The sequence below is a fragment of the Elaeis guineensis genome, chromosome 12, assembly GCF_000442705.2.
Source record: "Elaeis guineensis isolate ETL-2024a chromosome 12, EG11, whole genome shotgun sequence".
In the NCBI taxonomy this organism is placed as follows: Eukaryota; Viridiplantae; Streptophyta; class Magnoliopsida; order Arecales; family Arecaceae; genus Elaeis; species Elaeis guineensis.
In genome coordinates this window covers 33,456,002-33,471,097 of record NC_026004.2, presented here as the reverse complement: position 1 = coordinate 33,471,097, position 15,096 = coordinate 33,456,002, and the positions used below count along the sequence as shown (strand labels likewise).

Here is a 15,096-nt window from a genome sequence, read left to right as displayed (position 1 = left end):
TTTATCAATTTTAGGGAATTTTAACTTGAGGAAGTTGCCTTGCTGCTTAGATATTCCACCTAGGCATTTGTTGGCCCACTACTTAGGATGGCTTAGGTGTTTTGACAACCTTGGTGCTAGCTTCAAATTGCTTGTTGATTACCCAATCCTGGCACTATTTGATATGTGAACCAAGGTTTTAAATCCTGTGAGACAGGACTATCTTGGTTTTTATATGGAATGGGATGCGCCACCGTCCCACCCTGTCCCGATGCTTGGGACAGAGGATGTCCCAAGGCGTCCTGATTGGGATGCTGGGATGCTAGCGAGACGGTCTTGTCCTGACACATGGGATGGTACCCTATCTCGATGTCCTACGGGATGTATACTTGGGACCTGAATCCTTGATGTGAATTAGTAGATTGCTTCAATTACCACGCATGACTTGGTATGCATATTCACCTATGTGGTTTGCCTCTTCTATTGTATTGCACTCACCTACAAAATTTTGCTAGTTTAGCTCATGAAACTAGAGTCTAGCACCTTCACATCATGGTTTGCCATCTACTGCATACAATTGCTTTAGCTTGTGGCATATACCTTCATACCAGGGTTTTCCCTAGTTATTTAACTTATTTTTTTGTGACAATAACCTGTGGGTTTGTTCTCTCTCTAGCATACAACATTTAGAATTTGTGGCACTCATTTGGGGAGTTTCCTGAACTCCAGAATCATCAGAATTACAGTATGTCAGCTTAGCCTTTTTTGTTTATGAGGAATTGAATGATCCATACCTTTCCTTATTGTTGATCTTTGTAGATGTTCCAAATGGTAATTTGACTATAATATGCTTTTCACTTTCTTGGCTGATGCAAGTTTGAAGCTGCTATATAATATTTTTCTTCTTAAAGCAATCACATTTCTGTTATTGCAGTCATATCACTTATGTTGCTTTCTTTTGTATTGTCTTGACTCTTGAGTCTCTTGGCATTATTTCCCACCTCAGGATCATTGCTCACCAATGATGATTATTCTAGTCTTCTCTTAAACATACTTCTGGTTACATGTCAGGAATGTGCCTCTGAGAGAATATATACTCAACAACAGGCTCTGGAGTACCTTGATGGAAAGGTGAATTGTGTTTAAATATTATTTTTATGTTTAAAGTTGAAATTTTCAAATCATCAAATGGGGAACATCTTACCTAATCAACTAAAAATTTCTTGGTGTCATGTATTTATATGCAGAAATGTGTATTCATTGTTTGAGTTATGATGGAACATATCTTTTGTAGTGTCAAGTAGCATCATTTCATTTATTTGGGAATTTTAAGTTATTTTTTCTCATATTCAAATTGTTATAAGAATTAAGAAATAAAGGGTCCTAAACTATTGCAATGATAGAAAAGGTTAATATTATCCAATTATGTATCTACTATTGATTTCTTGATCTCAGGTAAACCTATGAATAGATGATACAGCTGTCATTCAAGTCTTTCTAGTTGGGAATATGTGAAAGCTTCAGGCCTAACAGTAAATACTGCACCAGATGACCATTGTGCAGTGAAAAGCTTATATGTGCACTCCAGAAATTTGAGGTGGGGGTGAGTTGGGATAGAAAATGAGTTGCAGGTCAGGATGGGTTTTGCTTCAAAAGTATTTCACACATTTCGGGTATTATGATGCTTTGGCATCGGAAGGTGTTAACCATTCATAAAGACCATTTAGAAGCCCATTTCATAAAGCTGATGTCATGAGACTCCTCTTTGAATTCTCACCCTTCAACATCTATTATGCTAGGTAGTAGTATAATGATTACCCTTTGCATTTAGTATTATGATTAGTAGTTGGATTTTTTGTGATTTGCATAGTCTCCTGGAGAAACATTAAAGAGATATTTTAAAAATTTTTATGACATTGTTGCAAGCATTGGAGATCGAGGCTTGTTCCATTCTATACTTGTATATTTCTAGCCTTGCATGAAAGAATGCTGGTTTTGGTTTTGATAATTAAATAAGAATTTTAGGCTTTTTGGCCATTGGCCTTGGATTTTTGGTGTATCTTCTTGATCCTATCTCTTTGATGGATTCCTTCTCAATGTAGAGTGCTTATTTGGGTTTCACTTGTACTACCTCCTTTATGCTACTTACCTTTGTTTTTGATGTTTTATCCCCTGAATTTTGGCATTATTATTGGTACCAGAGCATAGGCTATCACAGGACATAATACTGATGAGGTAGGTGGGGCACCTTCGAAGGCCTATCCTGATGCTATTTGGAAACACTAAGTAGACAAGTTCTCACTAACTGGAATGTATGACACTAGAGGTGTCCATGGTTCAAGTCCAAAAGGCCTTCAAGAGAAGACCATTATAGGAAGCACCTTTAGGAGCCCATTCCCTAAAGCTGATGTCATGAAGCTCCATTTTGAATTCTGATGCATTTAGCATTTATTACATGTAGTGTGTTGGTTAGTTGTTACATTTAATATTATGGTTGTATTTGGACCATTTTTTTGCTTATGTTATTATCCCATGGAAACATGAAGAGATATTTTTACAATTGCCTTGTCATTAACGTTACGCACGTAGAATTGGAGGCTTGTTTCATCATATGCTTATGTATGACTAGTGTCACATGAAAGAATGTTGCTTTTGCATATTGTAATGCTAGGCACCTCAATCTAGTGCTGCACTAGTTTGGTATGCCGTGAATTGGGTGGTTTAGGTTGGTTTTGCAATCCTTGGATGGGATATTGTAATACTAGGCACCTCGATATACTTCTAGTTAAACTCTTATTATTTTATTAATTCTTGATTGAATTTGTTGTTCATCGTTTTTTTAAATTGGACTGATATTTTCTGAATTTGTTTATAGTTTTTTGAAACAAAAATTTAAAATAGAGCATAATCATTAAAACCATTGAAACTACCAAAATTGAAACAAAATTTGTACATTTGTATTGAATTCTTATATCTTAGCAAGAAGGTCATGAAGATTGGGTTTGCCATGATTTCTATTATTTTCTACTCGATCTAGCAATAATCTGTATGTTGAAGTCGTCGAAGAAAAAAAAGAAAAATGAGGGGCAAGGATTGCCGAATCGGAACCAGACCTCGTGCTGGCTAGCTGGCGGTACAGTTCCGTGTGCCCCTGAATCGAATTGTATCAGGCTCGAACGGACACAGTAGGGTGGAGGGAGAAGGAGAGGAAAAGAGAGAGAGGAGGTGGGAAGGGGAGGAGAGGGAGAGGGAGAGGGAGAGAGAGCCTCCAATGGCTATTGGAGGCCTGTGGAGCTTGCTGGAGGGCTCGCGAGGAGGGGGAGCGAGAAGGAAAAAGAGGGAAAAAGAGAGAGGGGGGAAGGGAAGGAGAGGGGAGAGGGAGAGGAGGCCTATTAAGGGTGCTGGGGGTTTAGAGGCGTCAGATTGAAATAGGGGTTGGAGCCCTTGTTTCGTCTCTTTTTTTTTAAGTGATATTGATTGAAATCGGCAATTAGATGATCGACTTCAATCGAAAATATAAAAAAATGGTGAAATCGGCAACATAGTTGTCAACTTCACGTGATTAATCACAAAAGAAAAAAAGAAATAGGGGCCAAAGTCCCTGTTTCAATCGAGAGGAGGGTGGATTTTGACCTTCACTGGCCTCTAGATCAAGATTCGCCGTATCGGTATTGAACCCCGTATCAGTGAAATTCTGTTTAATATTGGCACACGGTTCGGTACGGTATGGTAATGTCGGTATGCTTCGGTTTGGCATATTGGTACGGTACGATATGGGCGGTATGGGATGGTACGGGGCGGTACCGTATTCCGTACTCTAGATTCTTCCTTTCACTCTCCCTTTTCTTCCCTCCACTCTCCTTTGGTTTGCACCATGTGCAGTGATCCCAGTTGCCCCTCGATAGCCTTCGGAGGTCCTCTCTCTCTCTCCCTTTTCTTTCCTCTCCCCTCTCTCTCTTCCTCTATTTCCTTCTCTTGCTCCTCGCCTGATATCTTGTTTTTACTGGTGGAACCGTGCCGCTGGTAAGGTTCGGCACATCCTGAACCACTCGGGTGGTTTGGCGAACCCTATTGAGGGCTTTGGGGGGTTGTTGAGAGAAGAAAATAAAGATAAACAAAACGTATACCGTAGCTATCCACCACTTTCTATTGCTATCATTCATTACTGCCGCTTCCCTCTTTCTTTCTTTCTTCCAATCAATCATAGGACATGACAACAAAGAGAGATTTTTTTTTCTGAGCGGTGGATGGGGTTGTTCAAGGGTATAATACATTTAAAGATATGGGATGCTATGTTACTTGGTATCTGAATTTCCTTGTTGAATTTAAATTATTTTCTTATTTTCCTATACAAATTTTATTGTTCTTCACTTTTATTTGTTTCATGTTAATTGATATTTTTTGGATTTTTGCATAGTTTTCAGTTGAGACTTTCAAAATTAGATCAAAATAATTGGAGCCACCAAAATTGGCAAATTAAATTGGTTTGTTTGATACTTGAGTTTTTGTATCTTCACAAGAAGGTCATACAGAATGGGTTGCCATATTTTCTAACATTTTTATTTGATACATTGATTTTTTTCTTCATATTATAATCTATAAATCGTGCCCCTAGCCTACTCTCATGTGCATAAAAGAGTGACAAAAAAAATTATATTGTCTTGAATTGACAGAATGTTGTTGATGTTGTTTGGAAATCTATTTATTTGTACTACTGTGTGCTTTGATATGCAAGGTTTGCAATCTCGGTATCGAGTAATGTATTGGTATGTCATCGGTTTAGTATAAGTATGGTCGGTACTTAGTACATTACGATAGCATCTTGTATTGATATAGCTCCTAGCCCTTTTTTTCCTCACTCCTTATCATGGTATTTCCCAAAATCGGACGATAATCGAGGTGTTTCTGCTTGGTTAAGACTGGCATGGACAAAGGTTCGCTATCTCAATATCAGGTCCTATATTGGTAAAATCCTATTATGGCATTGATATGTGGTACGATATAGTAGTGTCGATATAGGGTGGTACGATATTGACGAGATGGTATGGTACGTCCTGTATCAGGTGGTACAGCAAACCATGATATGGACTGATTCTCACGCCAAATAGTGAACCGACCTAGTTCTGCACTAGTTTGGTAAGCTAAGCCCCTTATCGGGCGGTTTGGATCAGTTTTACAATTCTTGTTGCTATGGTTCAATAAGCAATGTTTTGGCGTAGCTAGTTAGCATGGATGGGTACAGAAGTACACACTCTCATATGGTGCCACCAACTTGCGAATGTAGTTTGGATGAGCACTCAATATTTATAAATGATGACATGAGTCATGCTTAGATGAGAATATTGAAGTATTTGTGTGGCAAAACCATAAGAGACAGGGTCTTGATGGGACAATTAAGAATTAACTATAGAGAGTAATGTGAAATCAAACTAAGTGGTTGGGCATGTGCATTGTTGATCTAAGGCTATATTATATAGGCCAAGGATCTCTGACTTGGAATCGGACCCTGTGCTGATCGGCCGGCGGTATAAGTTAGTATGCCCTCATACCGAACCATAGAGGCTCGAGCCGACATGGAAATGAGGGATGAACTGGGAGGATAAGAGAGGGAAAGAGAGAGGGGGATGGAGGGAGAGGGAGGGAAGGAAAGGAAGACCGGCGTGTAGACATCGATGGTGGCCACTGGAGGGCCGTGGAGGCCCTCGGAGGGCTATCAAGGCCTTTGGGGCTCCACGGTCCTTCGCGAGGGGAAATAAGAATAGAAAGAGATAGAGAGAGAGGGGAAGGGAGAGAAGAGGAGGGGAAGGTGGTGGAGAGGCCACTGAAGGGCTGCTGTGATTGCTGAACGGCCCAAATTTGCCCTACAGTCGCTGTGGATTCAAAACATGGGCGACATCCCTTGTTTCGTCGTATTTTTTAAAAACACGATAAATAGTGGCCGCCCAAACCTATTGCTAGTTTCACTGTTTATCGTGTTTTCTTAAAAATTCGATGAAATAGGGGTGTCACCCTTATTTTGAATCTGCGGCGGCTATCGGGCAGATTTGGGCCGTTCGATGGTCATGGCAGCCACCCGACGGCCCTGTGGCAGCCTCCCCACCGTCTTTCCTTCCTCTTTTCTTCTTTTTCTTCTCTCTATCTCTCTCTCTCTTCTCGCATCTTGTGGAGGACCGTGGAGCCTTGAAGGCCTCGGCGGTCCTCCAGCCGCCATCACAGGCCATTGCTGGCCTTTCCTTTTCCTCTCTCTCTCTTCCTCTCTTTTTTTCTTCCTCGCTTTGTTTTCACCGGTGTTCCGAACAAATGCCTGAACCACACTGGTTAGCCACCGGTATGGTTTGGCACGCCTAGAATTGTCCAATTCAGCACGGTTCGGCGAACCATGATGTAGACTATATGTAGATGATGTAGCAGTGTTGAAAGTTTATTGATGTTTAATAATGCAATTGTTATGATGAATGACTCCTTCAAAATGAAGTAATTTTATTGGTACAAAAGAAGCCTTGGATTTTATTAATTGTATTGACATGAATTTTACATCTGGTTTACCCGAACAGTTTACTAAAACATGCAGATGAGTTGCAGTATGCTTAAGAAAGAGTAGTAATAGAGGTATGAAACCTATTATCTTGACGTAGGGTCTGTGTCTTGATAGATTCGTTGCATGTCTAAGATATGTTTCTTTTGCCTCACTTTTTTGGCTTATAATCCATTTTCATTGATTATATAATTTTTCTTTTTTTTCCCACAATTATTTCTTTTGAGAGGCATACACTTTGATTTTATGTATTTAATTTAAATGACTAATATAAGGGTTATATTGCATTTGCTTATGATTAGTTCAGCCCTTTTAGCTACGCTTCCATGTACGTATCTCAGTATCTTTATGCAGTGCGCATCATTTGTTTGCATGTTGCTTATTATGATTCACATCTTGCTTGTTTGGTTTTTGCAGGTGGGAAATGCTAATTCAGCAAGATCTGGGAATAGAAAGGTGATACTCATATTACCCTATTTACATGCATTTGCATGCAAACAATCTAATTTGCAAGTACATATATTGTCTGTGAGTATTCACAAACAACAAAGTCAGGCTAGTAACTCAATATCATGTGGATGTGATGTGAATTTCATGTACATAATTATATATATATGTGATCCATAAATACTCATTGTCCACCTATATGCACAATTGAGTGTTTGTGGATGCCTCTGCCCCTATGCATGAAAACCCTGATGATTGTCTTTCTTGCTCTCTTGTCTAGCAATTAGCTTTATTATCTGGGCTATGTCATTTTTGCAGGAAGGATTAGCAAAGGCTATTCTTCTTGATGTATTTCTTGCAAATGTGCCAGTGAGTTTTGATTTATTTCTATCAGTTTTATATCTGCTAATCCTTAGGGCCAATATCTACATAATAGTCCCATCTATGTTGCAGGTTAACCAAGGTAACTTTAAGCCAAAGTGCATATATGCTTCTGTAATGCTGAGGCGCATGATGGATGCAATCCTCAATACTGACACCTTTGATGATAAGGTGTGTAACATGCTTAGATCTCTGTATTTCACTATAGTTTTAGCAATGCTTTTGTTGCTTCTGACAATATTTTGCTTTCTGTGGGATCTGTTATCAAATTGGATTTTTTCATCAATATTTGTACCTCCTGTTTGGGTACGTGTGACTAGATCACATGGAAATCTCCATTCCCATTATTATACATCTTCAGGGAGCTCGAGGATCCCTAGACAAAATGATTCAGAGATCGGCCTCGTATGGCTGGATTTTAAGGCTTTCATATAGCATTGTGAGAGATGTGCCATTTCAGTTCATTGCTTCTGGGTTAGACCCTTGCTAATCCTCTGATCATTTCTTACCACAACTTAATAGATTTATTATTTATGTATGGGGAGTACCCTTGCCCGATCTTCCAGTCCATGACTTGGTTAGAGCACAAACCTTGCTAGTCTGTACTCGGCAATGGGTTTTAGTAAAATATAAGCCTTTTTGAAGTAGGCAGTGATTCAAACATCGCTACAACATCTTTACCATCAGGATTTGGCAGTGACACATACTGCCTGGTTGATTTCGGGACACCTTAGAGTGGCTTAGACATTATTTTGGTCATAGTTATTGATTGCATGAAAATATATTCCACTTCATTTGGTTTTTCTTAGTTGTTGGCAAGATTCACCATCTTGCTACCAGGCTTCATACCAATGCCGACCTATTATTGTGTTGGTACGCGCCTGGTTCAGCATATCAAGTATCGGTATCCCCCCCCATACTGCGTACGGGTACTGAACCAATACATTACGGTATGCCCTGTACCGCATGATTCAGTACGGTATTGCAAACTTTGATTGTTTGTTTTTTCTCATTCTTTGTTATTTTTCTTTTAACAACCATTACGCCTATTGATTTGAATCTTTGAACATTTCTTCTCAGTTCGCTCCATCTTGTAGTTGACTTAAATGATCACATTTGTTATTCTGCCTCTTTCTTCCCTTTGCCATTAGTAAATTTGTCAAATGAATTGGTACATGGCATGAGAAGTACAAATATGAATATTAGATTGGTTTGATATCTCACAATTAATATTTATTCAGGATTATGTGGGCAACAAGCGGCTAGAGCTGTCTGGGCAGCTAATATCTTTGCTCTTTGAGGTGATTTGCTTAAGTTACAGGTTTATGTTAATAGACTTTGTTGAGGGCTACTTACAAGAAGTTCTTTTGTAGGATTTATTCAAATCAATGAATTCCTTTGCTCTAGAGCTTTTGAACAGAGCATATGAGCATGCTAGTCGTTCCAGTCCGTTGGATTTTGCCCATGTATGTCAGTAAATTTCAATTTCATATATTTTAATTATTCAGTTCATTAACTGCTGTCATTTCTGTTACTGAAAATTATATATGACAAAATGTATTGCAAACTAGAACTTGTTCAACTATGAGAAACTTTTTATGTTTTTGTGAGCAATGTGCAACAGAGGATTTGGCTGATGCTCTGATGTTGTATAAAAGTCAAAAATTGCTTTTCATGTACTCTAGTATTTTTCTTCTTCATGAAAATATTTATTCAATGGTTAACTTATCTAGGTCCTCTTAGCTTTATATTGCGTTAAGCCATTAACTTTGCTCATTTTCTGATTACTTGCTGACTCTACATCTTTTATATTGATAGCCTGTGTGTGATGTATAGCAGAACTAGAGAGGATGGTCTCCGCTTAATTAAAATATGATATATAGTAAGCAGAATAATGGAATCATGAGTTTGAAATTTGGAGTCTCAGATGTATTCACTGATGTTGTAGACTGACACTGACACTTGGAGACGAGATTCATGAAGTATAAACTGTTTATTGAATTTATTAAGTACCTTTCACCTTTTCTCCTAGCTAGTGATTTCTTGGACACACTTTCAACAATATAATCGATGTGTCTTATCTTGTCTAAATAACAATAACTCTTCCAATTTCCAAACATGAGCTTTTTAACTGAAAAATTGCATTACCCATAATTTCTGATTTCTCTAGTAAATAGGTAGTATTTCAAATTTTCTATCATTTTTTAGCTAGTGAAAGCTTCTTCTTGATGCCAAGAAACCCTATTAATGGTTCATATATGTTCATGCAGACATGCATGCATGTCAGAGCCCTGAAAGAGAATTATAGTTTATATTTGGACATGCTGGAGTACTCTCCACATTGCATATATGCAATTGGAAAAGCATATCCAATCTTCAGTGATTATCGTTTTGAGGCATTAAATACTCTTTCATAATTCATGATTCTGATGACTTTTAAGCAGTAACTTATTGTTCTGTATCTCTGGATCATGTTGAGTCATTCTATCACAATCTTGTAGCTCTTGATAATTGATGAACCTCATGGGGAAATCATGGATTTCAAGATATATATGCTTACATATATGTGTGCATGTGTTTAAGCAAGTACATATGTATGTCTCTATAGGTAAGAGTTAATGCATTTGATTCTTCCTCTGTATGCTGGCTTGCAGCTGTTTTTAATTGAACTGGAAATCCTTTGGTTGTAAAGTTCATTTATTAACTTGGTGTTGATGTGTCATCAAGCTGGGCCTTCCTTCATTGAACATCTATATTCTTTAATAGAACTACTATAATGCGTTATGGATCCTATAAGGATGTTATAATTCAATCTTCTCTAAAGAAATAGATAATTGGTTTGGAATTTTTACTAGAAAATTTTTCTGCTTTAATTGGTTGTTCTCTGTTTTGACATCATCTTCCATGTCTACTTTTTTTTCGCATTGATTCAGTGCCCAATTTGCTCTTGTTCTAATATTAAACATATTTTGACAAGTTCTGCAGTTCTATGTTTTAAGCATGCTCTTTTAGTTAGCATGTGGATTCTGGGTCATGCTAGTATTTGATGTTATTTTTCTATGGTTTAAATTTATCTTTACCATTGACTCAATTTCTCCCTGCTTAAATCCTATCAGTATATAAAGCAAGATTACATTACAAATGGCTTGGAGAAATCCATTGCTACGGGAAATTGGGATGTAAAACGATTTAAAATGCACCGGAAAGGTGTGTCACAGGTAATATTTTGTTCTCCTTTTTGTAAATTTCTCATTATACTTCTAGTGCAAAGTGGTGTTTGATTCCTACCTTTTGCAGGTTCTTTCAAGGCTGTCATTTATAGGAGCTTTAGGCAGCATGACACGCATATCACCACAGTTTGAAAAGACTAGAAAAGTAAGTGGACCAAGGGCTTTGCAACCTAGCCAGGTGAGAAAAAATGTTTCCTGTGCCTTCCATGTAGTTGATGTAATGGTTTCCTTAAATGTTGTTGACAGCATGATTATCTATTTTTGTGAATTATTTATATTGAATCTCTACTTTTAATTTGGTAAAATTAGTATTCTTCTGAAACAGTGGGGCATGCTTTGCCCATGTGACACTCCTGAAGGAGAAGCCTGTGGATTGACAAAAAATTTAGCTTTGATGACTCATGTCACAACTGATGAAGAGGAGGGCCCGTTAATTTCTCTGGTTTGTTTTATTCTTCTTAACATACTACATCTATATCACATAAAGGTCTATTTTACTTTTCAGGCATTAAATCAATAATTTTTTGAATGGATTGCTCATAGGGATGATGCCTATGCACAATTGTACTGTCAATATTACTGTATTCAGTAATTTTCTTGCTTCATGTGCTGCCGTTGCTTAATGTCTTTCTTGCTTTAGTGCATACTAGTCAATTCTAAGTCAATCTTTAATTGATATCATACTATCGTGCCTCAAAGTGATTGATAAAGCACATGCACGTCCTTGTCAACTGCTATTTCAGTAATAATATAAGAATATCAGTTATAACTTACACATTTGGATTGATCTATGTTCTGCTACATTTCTCCATATTATATGGCTTTTGGGAGTTGCCTATGTCAGAAGAAATGATTGCCGGAATCTTAGTACTGGATCCTATACCGGTACCATGTAGGAACAAATTCGTGTGCCTGCTTAGGGGGTCATTTCGACATACTAACACTTGGTATGCCTCTCGTACTGAGTATGGTTTGGCACCGGTATGGTATGGTACATATGGTATATCCACCACTACTATGAACCTTGGCTTTGTGACCTCCTCTCAGCTTTAGTGTCAAACCTTTTGATGAGATTCTGTGTGTTTTTGGAAAGGCAACTTTGCTTATGAGAGGAGTCTATTGACTTTCTTTTAGGTTGTGCAGTTTAATTTTATGAACCAAGGAACAATCTTGCAAGGTTAATGAATACCAAGAAAGAGAGGATGGGAGTTTTCTACCAGTAACAACATTAATTTTTAGAGCATTGAGTACCAACTCAGGAGGCAGACTAAAACTTTGTCCCACATATGGAAAACATTTAGAAAAAAAAGTGAGAGCATTTATGTAAGGTATCAAAGAAAGGGCATGTGTGGATTACCCATCATCTTGTACTAATCATTTACTATGCCAGAAGGATATACTTCTGGGAGTAGTAGACCTTTATCTGTCCTGGAAACCATACTACAGATGCGACATTTAGCTCCTAAGGAAAAACATAATTTAACTAAAAAACTGCAGAATTATAAGCATTTGATTTAGTTATTTGAATATTCAGACCTATAATTTGTGCTGGAGAAAATCTAGATAAGTGCTTAATAAAATGTGGAAAATGGTGAAGCTAGTAGATAGAACATATTACATAAAAGAACTTACATTTTCTCAGTGCATGAGCATCTAGGTAAAGGACAAGACAGAGCTCCCTTGTTACTATACTAACATGCTGATGTGATTGACATCATTTCCCAAGTATGAAAGCAGGTACTAGGATGTACTTTTGTTGTGTCGTTCTTCAAACCATTATGTTATTGCTTATTTCATATCAAACTCATAACTATGGTAAATAAACTTTTATGTTTTGCTGGAATACTTTATGCATCCATAACCAATAGCTAAATCCACAACATTCTGTTTTTTCCCCCAACATACTCGTTTCCAAACATCTGTAGGGTTTGACAACTTTTGGAATTCTTAAACATTTAAAAGGTCCTGATTTCTACAAGCAGTTTTGCTTTAAAATGAAAAACATTTAAACTTGCTATGCTATCTTCATTATTGATGCTGTGATACTTAAATGTGCTAAAGCACATGATAACACTAGTGGTTCTTAAGTCTAATCAAAGCTGTAATTTTTATTGTCATGTCTTTATTAACCAATAACCAAACATGCAAAATGTTTTAATGGTATCATTATCTAAATAACAACCATTAATTGGCTATTGACACAATATTGTTTAAATGTCAAATGTTCAGACATAATTAATAAAACATAATTAAAAAAATGCACATGCTTGTAAAACTATCAGTAGGATTTGAGGCTGGTTCTAGGCATCATACTCCAATACTAAGCCATAGATAGGTGTCAGGTTCCCAGCAATTGCATCACTACTCTCACACCAATGACACCTATCTGTTTTATGCCCCTAATTGCTACCATTAAAATACCCTAATCTTGGATAACTGTTTCCGTTTTATTGGTCGCTTCTTTGCTCCCATCATTCTCACTGCTGCTACTTTTTTTAAATAAGCGCTCCAAAAGATCATCATCTACTTTCACATTGCACTAATTTTCATTCTTTTGTGTTCTCTTCTTTACAGATCACTAACATATAAAAAATTTGCAGATCATCAAACAAATGATGATCCATGTTAATTGAAAGTGCAATAGAAATACTTAAAATATTAGATGTATTATTATGTCCAAATTGAACTAAAGTATAGCTATGTTCTTAGCCAGTTTTGCCAGTCTGGTTCAGGCATGCTCTCTGTACTAACTGCAAGAAATAAATGATATATTTACTGGTAAATGACCAAGCCATAAGTGTTTGTAACTATGTCAGGTCAGCAACATTAGGTTTTCATGAGTTTTCCTTTTTGTGTATTTCTATTTCTTAATGGTGTAGGGATTGCAAGTGTGCATGTTTTATATTTTGTAGTCATACTTATGGAGGAGTGAATTTGTAGACACCTGTTGAGGGTGTGGGTTGCATTACATCATCTGCCACCTTCCAGTTCTATCATGGGTCAGGTTCTCTTTCTGCATCTCTTTTGTGGGAATTTAGGTTTACATTTCTATTAATGCTTATTTTTAAGAACAATATATCCACATATTAGCAGAACTCGGTTATAAGTCTGAAAGATAAGCCTGAGGTGCTTCCAACGATCAATTAAGAATGAACTCTTTCCTACATGAGAATGTTAATTTGTGTTTTCTGAGTAGTATGTAACTGTGTAACATGCAAATTTTGATTCAATTTGGTGGCAAGAGAATAGAGCATATACGAACAATGTAATAGCAAAAGCAAACTGCAAATGGATGAAACACAACACATAAATATAATAAATGTTTGTGTATATTATTGCATTGTATTGATTGCAACATAAAATTTCGCTACCAAAATTATAATTAAACTCTGCTCATAAAGAGCAAGTAAAAGTAGTCAGAGAAACAAAGAGTGAAAAACAAATGTGCTAATGTGCAGGGTAGGAGGAATTTTGGGTAGAGCTACTGCTTTTTGGTGCCATGAAGAATGTTGAGGATGACTGCCAAGATTGATTAAACAGCATAACAAGCTAAATCTGTCTGATATGGTACGCTAACTGGAGAAGGGCATTGTCTCAAGCCTCAGCCTTAGGGTGATGCCATCATGACATTGAAAGAGATACAAATAGAAATCTTTAGATTTTCGGGAAGGTATTAGTGAGTCTCCAGATTTAAAAAATAGTGAGGATTTTGGGACTAAATGTGGATGATGGTCTGTTATCATGGTTTACTACTTACATCTACTGTAATTAAAACCTGACTTATGTAAGCCTTATGATCCGATTTGATTTTAACTTAACCATATACAGTTATACACTTATACACACTGTATTAATGGTGAGAGTGTATAAATTGTTCGAGTAAATAAAATTCAATGCAAGACAAATTACTCCAATGTTCATTTAGTTAATGGCATGAAGGTTGCTTTAGCATTATCAAGAGGAGTAAGGTACTGGCCCTTCAAATGCCACAGCCACTATATTGGCATGATGATATCAGAAGATCAGATGAAAAGGGGTTAATGGGGCTCAGTTTTTCTCCATTTAATATTCTAGATTGAAAAAGTTCTCTCTCTCTCTCTCTCTCTCTCTCTCTGTTTTTTCCCCTGCGGAGGGGGGGGGGGTGTTGGTGTTCAGAGATGTGAAAAATGGTGTCACATTGGGCAATTGTCTTTTCTTTTTCAATCTTGAATATTAAATGGAGAGGAACTGAGCCCTGTTAACTCCTTTTCATCTGATCTTCTGATATCATTGTGCCAATATAATGGCTTTGGCATTTGAAGGGTTGGTACCTTACTCCTCTTGATAATGCTAAAGCAACCTTCATGCCATTAACTAAATGAACATTGGAATAATTCGTCTTGCATTGAATTTTATTCACCCGAATTTTATACATTGTTACCATTAATACAATGTGTATAACTGTACGTAGTTAAGTTAAAATCAAATTGGATCATAAGGTTTACATTAGCCAGATTTTAATTACAGTGGATGTTAAGTAGTAAA

At 37.1% G+C, this 15,096-nt stretch overlaps 1 protein-coding gene across 2 annotated transcripts in view; it reads left to right on the top strand.

The window, feature by feature from the left end:
* LOC105032868 (DNA-directed RNA polymerase III subunit 2) overlaps positions 1-15,096 on the top strand; it is a 62,900-nt gene that overhangs the window by 25,179 nt on the left and 22,625 nt on the right. For both annotated transcript variants that reach the window (XM_010907450.3, XM_073247081.1), the window contains 9 exons: positions 1,051-1,110; positions 6,932-6,970; positions 7,280-7,330; positions 7,415-7,513; positions 8,584-8,643; positions 8,716-8,808; positions 10,459-10,560; positions 10,640-10,750; positions 10,898-11,014. In XM_010907450.3, coding sequence (XP_010905752.1) covers positions 1,051-1,110; positions 6,932-6,970; positions 7,280-7,330; positions 7,415-7,513; positions 8,584-8,643; positions 8,716-8,808; positions 10,459-10,560; positions 10,640-10,750; positions 10,898-11,014 — 732 coding nt within the window. The remainder of the gene's footprint in view (positions 1-1,050; positions 1,111-6,931; positions 6,971-7,279; positions 7,331-7,414; positions 7,514-8,583; positions 8,644-8,715; positions 8,809-10,458; positions 10,561-10,639; positions 10,751-10,897; positions 11,015-15,096) is intronic.